Source organism: Cynara cardunculus, assembly GCF_001531365.2.
Source record: "Cynara cardunculus var. scolymus isolate 2C chromosome LG 13, CcrdV1, whole genome shotgun sequence".
Lineage (NCBI taxonomy): Eukaryota > Viridiplantae > Streptophyta > Magnoliopsida > Asterales > Asteraceae > Cynara > Cynara cardunculus.
Genome location: NC_037540.1, coordinates 12,342,309 through 12,353,754, shown reverse-complemented (window position 1 = coordinate 12,353,754; position 11,446 = coordinate 12,342,309). Strand labels below are relative to the sequence as shown.

Sequence of the window (11,446 nt, the reverse complement as noted above, 5' to 3'; positions counted from 1 at the left end):
ATGATATCTTCAAACATATATTTTATTCAAAAATAAAAATATCATCGTTTTCTCAAAATCACATAAAGCAATATTATAACATCGACTGAGATAAAGAATAAAATAAAATATTAAAATCACGATGTATCTCGATGCATTGCGCGAGTACGCTTCTAGTCTTTAATAAGTTGTTTTTAAGAGTTTACATTATAATATTATTCTGTATTATAAGACATTTGACAAAAACTCTTAAAAACAATTTTTTATGCATGAAGTACTGTTTATTAATGCATATTACTTGAAATTCAAGATTACAACTAATTTGTGCACAACTTATTAAAGCTTCATATTTGAATTTATGTAACTAACTGCGGATAAACATAATCAAATAGAGGATAAACATCTCATTTAAAAATATGATTTTGATCATGTGGTTTTTGATTGTGTAAAAGACATGAAAAAAATCATAAAAAACGTAAATCTATTTTTTAACGGAGTTAATTAGCGGCTGTTAGTGGGAGGCGTCAAATTGGGATGTTTTTCTAAACACCATGACTATTATCATCACCATCTTGTAATTTCAAAACTATAGAGATAAAAAGTATTACTTTTAACAAACCACAACGACCAAATTTATAGTTTACTCTACATTTAAACTATAAATAATACAAAGAACAAATTTTCGAATAAAAACGAAAACTCTTATTTCAAATAAAGAAAATTACAGAATTTAATATGAAGTCATTATAGAAAAACTACTAATGAAGGAAAATAGACCCCGATAAGTATAAGAGAAAGTCGCGCAACCAAAGTTCCCCTTACTAAGGGGGGGGGGGGGGTGCGCTGAGAAAGAGAAAGCGTTATCACTATACAAAATGAGGAAAACCCACACTCCTTAATGCCACGGCTTCGTTCCTCCATTGTCGTGTAAAAAATTACAGGGTCGTGAAAGGTGTCATCGTATCATTTTGTTGTGTACAACCGTATATGTTTTGAAATTACAATAATGATACAAGGTTCCTTGATAGAGTTGGTTTGCATAGCTTTTCACCCGGCGTAGGCGTCGGTTCGAATCATGTTTCTCTAATTTTATTAGTTTTTAGTTTTTAATTTTAGATTTATTATATTTTTGAAAGAATTTGTGATAAGAGGCTCAAACACAAGACTGTAATACGAAAAACAAGCAACTAACCAACAAACCAATGATAATTTTGTGAAAAAAGTTCGCATATTTGTTTTTTATAGTCAAATTGTGTCACCATTTAAAGAGTTCCTAGGTCCACCTCTGACGCGAGGCCATGACATTTTTTCAAGGCATCATTTATGACGACAAATTTGTGTAACATATCATATATAGTTACGTATATTATATATATATATATATATATATATAAGAAGGGTACTCGTGCAATGCATCGAGACACATTTCCATTTCAATGTTTCATTTTATTTTTTATCCATGTCGATATAATATGATTTTATGTGGTTTATAAGAAACAGATAATTTTTTATTTTTGAAAAAAATATAAATTTGAAAGTATCATATTAATTCGCAAAAATTATATTAACATTAGTACCATATTAACTATTTAATTTTTTTTTATTTGTGTATTTTTTTAATTCATTTTTTTTATTATAATTTAATTTATCGTAACGAAGTAACTTAATTTAGGTTTAATAATATATTTTTTTATAAAGATAATAATTAAATATTCTGTTAGAACTCAACAATTATCCTAATTATATTTTAGATTTTTTATATTTTAAAATGAGATGTTTATCCATATTTGATTATATTCATCCACAGTTAGTTACACAAATTTAAATATAGAGCCTTAATAAGTTGTACATATACACAATTTACTTGTAATCTTGAATTTTAAGTAATATGCATCAACGAACAATACTTCATGCATAAAAATGGTTTTTAAGAGTTTTTGTCAAATCATTATAATATATTATAGATATATATATATATATATATATATATGTTTTCAAATATTATTATAATATAAAACCTAATAATTAAACATTAAAGATTATGTTTACTCACAATCCCTTCCAACCTAATCCTAAGAGCATCTCCAATGGAGGTTAATGGGAGCCATTACATGCATCATGCATTGTGAAGGGAGGTTAATGACCATTGTACGCATCATGGGGAGGTCAATGGGACCCACTAATTTATTTTTTCTTTTATAATTAAATTTGTAAAGATTTAATTATGATATTATATATATATATATATATATATATATACACTATAATATGATATTTATTAATCAATAAATTAATTTTTATTTTTATTTTTCTTAATTTATAAAAACAACATAATTAATAAAACATTACATTAATTTCAAAATACATTACATTAATAAGATATTACATTAATTTTATTAAATGTATTTTAATTTCGTTTCATTTTCATTTTAATGTATTATTCCTTGTTTTTAGTTGATTTTTAAATTTGTTGGTAAAATTATATTTATAGATAATATATATATATATATATATATATGATGTGGAAATCCATTAAACTCATTGGAGTGTTATGGAATGTGGGTATAAAATGATAGAATTGTATGGTGAGTGGAATGCTGATGTGGCAGTCCATGACACTCTGATAGAGTGTCATCCATTGGAGTGTCCTAATTGAAATATTATTTTCTCTCTCATCCACCTATACAATCTCCAACTCCAACACAATCTCACTTTTTTTTCTTTATTTAACCATGATCCAATCCAATCTAAAATATAGTTTTGTTTAAATTATATATTTTATCTTTTATTATATATAATTATTATTATTTTAATTTTAAATATAAAAAATAAGTTAAACGGATTATTGCATATTTTAAAACGTAATTATAATGATAAAAACTTATCATACAATTGAAATTAAATAAGATAAGTTACAAAAGTAAGTATGTAAATATATCAAGTGTGATCTATCTATAAGAAATTGAAAACTATGAATTTTGGTATACTTTGTATTTTTTAATTTTTTTTGTTAAAGTCACTTTTTAATTAGATAAGTTTTATTTTAAAAAAACAACCAATAAAAAGATGCCACATGTCAATTTCCTTTAGTAAAAAGGTGCTCAATCCCGGATTGTTGAGATGGATTGCTAGAGATTGATTACCTATTTCTATTTTTTCTTATTTTAAAACCCTTTTTGTCCCATTTACAATCTGGTTGCTTAGATTGTGATTACAAATGGTCTAATAAGATAAAAATAGTTTAAAAAGTAAAAATAATAATAATCAAATAACGTCTAATAAAGAACGTGCATCAAATTGTTGTGTGCCACAACCTTGACATGGTGTCAAAGACGAGTCTTGAACAGTTGAATCATGGTTATCATTACAAGTTTGGTATTTAGTAAACACTCTAGCTAGGCCATCATTTACAAAATTTGTACAACCCACTATTATCCTCTTTTTGTTGCCCAATCTCCCTCATAAGCCATTTAAGCAATCCCATCCTAAAATAAGTCTACTGGTCCAAGATTAATTTGATAGCTGATCTATTTTCCAAAATTATAAAAGGTACATGAACCTTTGGCAAGTTATAGAAATGAATTTGGTGTATCACCTGCTTTGCAAATAGCTCGAAATCACCGCATTTGAATCTTTATGGCCAGAAGGGAACTTGGTTTTTCGTACCAAAGGAAATGGAAATGGATAAGTGAACAACAAAGAACTAACAATGAAGAGTTGGGCCCACACAACAGCTTATTCTATGAGGCTTGGAGGTATGGGATCTTTGTATTTATTGGTGATGCTCACATAAAGTGTGATCAAGGGATACCCTTAACCCTTTGATATAAGGTATGAAAGCAAATTTTACTTCAAAGATAGAGAAACACAAACATTCATTGAAGGAATTTGTGTATACATGTGTTTTTACAAGCATTTGTTGTTGTTGTTGTTGATTGACTAGAAAACCAATACCACATATATGTGTATACTGATGAATTTTATCAAATGGGCAGCGTTCTTATAAATAATAGAATATTAGGGACCATTTACCAAACATTTAGGGCCTGTTTACTTGTGGCTTAATGAGCTTAGTGGATAAATGAGCTTATTCGCACAGACTTTCTAGGCTGTTTACTTTGGGCTTAATTACTCAGAAATGGGCTTATTCGCCCAGATGAAAGAAGGAACTTGTCCAGATTAAGCCGGCCAAAAGATTGCCCTACCCTTCTCCTCCATCGATCGCACATCTCTTCTCCTCCATCGATCGCACAGGTTCTTCTCCTCCATCGATCGACACAGAACCCTAATCGAAAAAACCACCTCTACCCCTGATAGTTTTACCACCCAAATCTGAAAAAAACGAACCTGACAACAAGATCTCTCCACTCCAAATCCGAACTAAACTCTTGATTTCTCCGAAGACGCTCCTTCAACCATAGGCAACGATTTCTCGACTCTCGATATCTTGAAAGGTACGATTTTTCTTCCACCCACTGTCGATTTTTCTCGATTCGATTCATACGTCGAGTTGGCTTCAATTTCTTCAACTCACTGTAGATTTTGTTATTGTTCTACTCGATTTTGCTTGTTCGATKCCTACATTGATTTCTTGTTATAATTTCTACTCGATTTCTTGTTCGATCAGAGCATAGCATGACCGTAGGTGAGTGTGAGGTAGCCTGCAGGTTTGTTGCTCCAGCTCCAACTTCTGCTTTTTAAATTTCTTTCAGGGGCTGTTTTTGTTTGTTGCTCCMACTTCTGTTTTTGCAGCGTTGGTAAAATATAGAAATGCGATTAGTTAAAGTTAGGGAAGCAGATTGTACCAAAGTTCAGTTTCAACTGGTTGCTAAACTTGCTGCATTTTGTGCGTGAAGGTCTTATAGTTTCTGAATCTGGCTTCAACAAGATGATTCAAAATACTCATCATCAGTCTTGTCAATTTTGTGTTTAAAACACTTGATTAAATAGTTGGTTCCATTTGGGTTTATTCAACAATTATTAAACAATGCGTAGTTCATCCTCAAGGGGTAAATTGGTCATTTCTGTTATTCAAACTGTTGATTCAGATAGAAAAGTAAACAACATAAATTTATTTAGACAGACAAATTTATTCAGACAAACAAATTTATCCATACAGGACTTAATAGAAAATTTAGTAAATAGCCCCTTAAAAAGATATAGATAAGATATAGATAAAGGGATATCACCTTACCTGTGACATCTACAAAACGATAAATAAAGATGACGTAATCCACTAATCCCAAATGTGATAACAACTGGTTTATCTCATTATTTTAATCTTAAATAATCAAAACTTTAAACTTATAGTTTTACTTTACCCAATATATATATATATTCCTGGGATTGGACGATCCTTCAACTTTCGTCTTTGACCAAAATACCCACTCTTCTTTCGTCATCATCCTCTGTTTCGGTAAACTCCATCAACTCCCAACAAAACACAGATTTCATCGTTTGATTTTAATGATCTTCTAGGTACCCACCTTTCTTTGCCTGTAATTTAGCTTATACTTTGCATCACTGAGAGATGAATCCTCAAGTTCATCTCAATTATTATCTGGGTAATTAAAATCTTCATGTGGGCTTGAAAGATTATAAACAACAATTACAAATGACTGTAATTTGAACAAGTTTTTTGGAAATTTCTCCATTCAAACAATAACAAATCTTGTTTGACTACAACTAGGTTTACTTACAATCTTCAGGTACTTGCATTAATCATTATAGCTTATTTAACCACCTTTTTTTACATCAAAGAGAGCAAATTGGATCCAGTATTTGATCAAAGATTTGATCTTTCGATGTCCGCCTACCGCCATGGGACGGAAACGGAGCATTCTGCAAGTGGAGAAGAATCGGGTATGCTTATTAATTCTTGAATTATGAATATTGTTGATTACTTTGTGGCAGAAGATTTCAGATCTTGCCCTAATTCATTTATGTGGAGCCATTAGATTACTTTGAATTCAGTACGAGGTCCCAACATATTTTGTAGAGAAAGTGTCCAAGTCTATCAACGTGGAATTCTAACACGTCTCTTCTGATCATAGACCGGCTCTGATACCATGTTAAAATATGTGGTTACTATTAGATTACCCTCTAAAAGTGGTTCCGAGAAGAAAGATTCAAAAATATATCAAAAAGAAAGTGTCCTAGTCCACCAATGTGGGATTATAGCATGCCCCTTACAAAGTAGGGTAGACAGGCAGTCCTGGGCTCTGATACCATGTTAAAATATATTGGAGAAAAGTGTGCAAATCTAGCTGATGTAGGCCTCTAACATAAAACTATGAATCTTGTTCTTGATGTAGATAATGGAAGCGAATTTCGAATGGAATCTGTGATGTATGTGTCTTCAGCTGCTGCAACGATCTTTATTGTTGGGCTTCTAGTAGCTGGGGTTTTATTGCTGGCTTTGCTAATTGCATTGATCGTAATGTTACAATCTTGCCAAACTCGGAATTCCGGGGCTCTTGAAATGTCGAAATCTATAGATCAATCTTATGATTATTGTAGAACGGCCACTCTACACGCAGAGCTTAATAGCTTCGAATTATATTCTTTGCCTGAGTTTTGCACGGATTTGGCTGTCCACTACATAAAAGATGGTCGTTATACGAGCGATTTGAGTTATATGGTGTCGATTGTTGAGGATTACTTCAAGAATGTGACACCGGTCGTTGGTGGTCGGGATGTGGTGTTGATGGATTTAGATGACTTACTCCCGTCAGATTCTTTCTATACTAACCCAATGTTTTATCGGTAATTTTCTTTAGATCTCTTTTGGTAATTTTCTTATGACATTTTTGGCGTCCTATAAAGTTGATTTTGTTGTAATAACTTGTATTTTTCCGATGGTGTAGATTCCATCATGATGGTTACGATGATGGTGATAAAGAGGCGAAACATGTGTTCTTGCTGGAAATATACACGAAGCTTCGGTCTGGTGGATGGCCATTGGTTTTATTGTCAAGGGAGCCCGAGAAACAACAACCCATGATCGTTGACAAGCTTATAGCAGCTCGATTTGAAGGTTGGTCGAAATTGATTATGAGGTATCATCATCTGATCCCCAAACCCTTCTTTTGAATTTGATATATTGGGTTTGTTTGGTTTTTGTTATCGTAAATACTTCATAGTTCAATTACAGTCCTTTGCCACAAGAATCACATAGTAAACAATCCCAAACAAATTTTTTTTTTTAAACGTCTTTTTAACTGAAAGATCGTTGTGATGTGATTCAGATCGGATGAGGAGATGAAAATAGATACCCGCAAATATTTCTTCAAACAAAAGGCGATCATGCAAGCAAAGGGTTACCATATCAGGGCGGTGATCAGTAGCCGTATGGATGCTTTAGTTGGCCCGTTTATTGGAACACGGGTCTTCAAACTCCCGAATCCTTCTACACAACCATTATCAATGATCGATACACAAGAAGCAGAAAGGTAGCGTTCTGCTTTTCGTGCACGAAAGGACACTACGTGTGTCTCTGGTTATTGGTCGATTTCTATTTTCAGCACCATTGTTAAGTTTATGAACTTGAAACATACCATTTTAGGAAAGATTTGAAGAACTTGTATATATACATTGGTTTAAGCTGAAAAAAATGCTAATTTAAGAATATGTCTTATGTGAAATTTGAAGGTAGGGGTCTCAAAATTGGCAATGCTTGGTAAAGAATAAAAATTCTACTCTCCATAAATTCCCTATCCCCTTCCTGTCCTTGGATCATTTGCAGTGGCGGACCCAATTCATTAGATACCGTGGCACATCGTTATGTTCATGTGTCGTTAGCCAAAAAAGTTAGACTCGTGAACAGTACAACCATATTGTAATGTTGGTGTCACGGTATATATTTTGAAACTATAATAATAACACAAGTTTATCTTGACAGAGTTGTTTTGGACGACTTTTCGCCCATCCCAAGCGTGGGTTCGAATCTCGTTTCAATTATTTTCTTAGTTTCTAGCTGTTAATTTAATGCTTTTAATCGTTTTGGAAAAAATTACGATAAAAAACTCGTACATAAGACCTCACATATGAAAAGTAAGAATTAACCAATAGATTAATGATGATTTTTCGAAGGACATCTATATATAGCTTCGTTGTTATAGTCAAACCGTACCGCCACTAAAATAATAGGTGTACCTCTGATCACGTGAGAAGTCAAATAATCAATTCAAATAATATGACTTGAAAAAGGTGTAATGATCGTATGACTTGATTCGACTTGAAAAATTTAATGAAACTTTTGAACAACCCGAGTCAAATATTTAACGTTATGAAGTTCAAATTATTAAGTTGAACAAACTTTATTTTGTATTTGAGATCGACTCAAGTTCAAATAGTTCTTTTTCACACTTTTTATTCATGTAAAAACGTATCAGGATGATCCATCAAAACTTTTTTTCCACTTCTTTTTAAATTCTTAAATGGTTAATATGAATATCTAATCTAAACTATATTATAAAACATTTGATAAAAACTCTTAAAACCGATTTTTTATGCACGAAGTTCTGTTTATTGATGCATATTATATAAATTTTAAGATTACAAGTAATTGTGCATAAGTTCAACTTATTAAAGCTCCGTACTTGAATTCGTCTAACTAATTGCAGATAAACATAATCAAATATTGGATAAAAATTTCATTTTAAATATAAAAAATCTAAAATATAATTAGGATAATCATTGATAACTAATAGAATACTTAGTTATTATCTTTATCAAAAATTATATTATTAAACCTAAATTAAATTTATTTGTTACTAAACCTAAATTATTTATACTATACTATAAAACATTTGATAAAAACTCTTAAAAATGATTGTTTATGCACGAAGTACTATTTATTGATGCATATTACTTAAAATTTAAGATTACAAGTAAATTGTGCATAAGTACAACTTATTAAAACTCCATACTTGAATTCATCTAACTAACTGCAAATAAACATAATCAAATGTTGGATAAACATCTCATTTTGAATATAAAAAATCTAAAATATAATTAGGATAATCATTGATAACTAACAGAATATTTAGTTATTATCTTTATAAAAAAATTATATTATTAAACTAAATTAAATTTCTTTGTTATTAAACCTAAATTAAATTATAATTAAAAAAATTAATTAAGGAAAATACACCAAAACACAAGAACAATAAAAAAAGAATTTAATATTGATATCGATATTTTTTTCAAAATTTTATGATATTTTAAATTTATATTTTATTCAAAAATAAAAATATTATCACTTTCTCAAAATCACATAAAACCAATGTTTACTTAAAATTCCATATTACAAGTAAATTATGCAAAAATATAACTTATTAAAGTTCGATGTTTGAATTCGTATAACTAACTGCGGATAAACATAATCAAATAGAAGATAAACATCTCATTTTAAAATATAAAAAATCTGAAATACAATTAGAATATTTATTGAGTTCTAACAAAATAAATAATTAGTATCTTTATAAGAAAATTATATTATTAAATCAATTATAAATTACTTCGTTATTGTATTTAAATTAAATTATAAAAAATTGAATTAAAAAATTACACAAAAAATAAAGAATTTTAAATAGTTAATTTGATACTAATATCGATATATTTTTGTCAATTTTTTATGATATCTTCAAATTTATATTTTATTCAAAAATAAAAACATCATCGCTTTCTCAAAATCACATAAGACCATATTATAACATCGACTGAGATAAAGACTAAAATGAAATATTAAAATCAAGATGTATCTCGCTGCATTGCGCAAATATCCTTCTAGTTTTTTAAAATACAAATATTTAAAAGATTATAAATATTTACATATGATTTGATACATTTAAAATGGTTTTATTTATTTAAGATAATTTTCTCAAGTTTACTTGTTAAAAACCCCATTTTTTATATAATTAAATTTAAGAGTAAACTATAAGTTTGGTCCTTATCGTTTGTAAAAAATAACAATTTTTATTATCTGTAATTTTGAAATTACAAAATGATCATCATGGTTTGTAAAAATGTCCAAATTTGATCTTTTTCAAACGGCCTTTAAAAGATTATGTTAAATGAGAGGAAATTTTGTCTTTTTTATCGATTTTTTTTGTCTTTTACTCAATCAAAAACCACAACGATAAAATCATAAAAACAATTTTTGTAAGAAAGGGCGGAAATGCTCTAAATTTAACGGAATTTTTAATACTTGTTAGAGTGAGGGATCAAATCATGACATTTTTACAGATCACGGCGGTTATTCTGTAATTTCAAACTGTAGGAATGAAAAGTAGAAGAGAACCAATAAGAGACAAAAAAGATGAATAAAATAGGAAGTCGGTTTTTTGGTGCAATTGCCATCCTAGACAAACCACAGGGACTAAATTTGTAGTTTACTCTAAATTTAAATTATCTCGTGTCATAATGGGTCGACCCGAACTTGGTATACATGTTAGAGTAAACTACACATCTGGTCCCTGTTGTATATCGAAAGTAAACTTTTTCGTCCCTAAAGTTTTAAATTTACAAAATGGCCATTGTGGTTTGCAGAACAACCGGATTTGGTCCCTTCGGAGATAGTCTAGGCGAGATAAGAGTTCAATATTGAGTGTGCTCTGGTTGCAACTAAATCCCATTAGTTTTTGCATAAATCTAAGTTGTAGGGTGAACTAATATGCAAAATCCATTATAAGCGACTAACATGGAGATCAACTAGGATGGCTAGATGCAGTGTTCCTATTGCAGGAGTGGAGATGCTTAACTGCTTGTGGAGATGTGTCGACGAAGAAGTGGTTCCTCCATGGGGATGTGTGTTCGCCGAGAAGAGAAAGGAGTTGCCGAGAAGCGACATGGGGCGGTGTAGTTATATGTAGGGGGAGGTAGTGAGGTTTCATGTGGTTTGTCATTATCTATATAAAATTATATATTAGACTAAATTACATTTTGGTCCCTATAATTTACATATGCATTTATTTTCTAAAGAAAATATGATAAAAAAGTGAAAAAAAAAGATCAAACTACTCCTCACTTAACGTGTTTCTTTAATGGCCATTAGGCAGAAGGATTAATATGGTCGTTTTTGCAAATCACAATGCAGGGACGAAAAAAGTCTTACTATCAAGAAACCATAGGGACCATATTTGTAGTTTACTATATATGTCATAATAAATCACATTTATACTATATTATAAAGCATTTGACAAAAACTCTTAAAAATAATTTTTTATGCATGAAGTACTGTTTATTGATGCATATTACTTAAAATTCAAGATTACAAGTAGAATATGCGTGAGTACATCTTATTAAAGCTTCATGTTTAAATTCGTGTAACTAACTGCATATAAACATAATCAAATACATGATATATATATATATATATCATTTTAAATATAAAAAATTTAAAATATAATTAAGATAATCATTGAGTTCTAATAGAATACTTAATTATTATCCTCAAAAAAATTAT

General features: G+C 29.9%; 1 protein-coding gene across 2 annotated transcripts; it reads left to right on the top strand.

Annotated features, from left to right (window-relative positions):
- Positions 1-5,385: 5,385 nt before the first annotated feature.
- On the top strand, positions 5,386-7,564 carry LOC112525831 (uncharacterized protein At2g39920-like). 2 transcript variants are annotated; one of them, XM_025136113.1, is made up of 5 exons: positions 5,386-5,457; positions 5,688-5,841; positions 6,294-6,744; positions 6,846-7,037; positions 7,227-7,564. In XM_025136113.1, the coding sequence occupies exons 2-5, from the start codon at positions 5,784-5,786 to the stop codon at positions 7,432-7,434; spliced, it is 909 nt and encodes a 302-aa protein (XP_024991881.1). In that variant the 5' UTR covers positions 5,386-5,457; positions 5,688-5,783; the 3' UTR covers positions 7,435-7,564. The 2 variants fall into 2 exon arrangements, with proteins under 2 accessions (XP_024991881.1, XP_024991882.1); XM_025136114.1 differs by having other exon boundaries at positions 5,409-5,457; positions 5,740-5,841.
- The last annotated feature ends 3,882 nt before the right edge of the window (positions 7,565-11,446 follow it).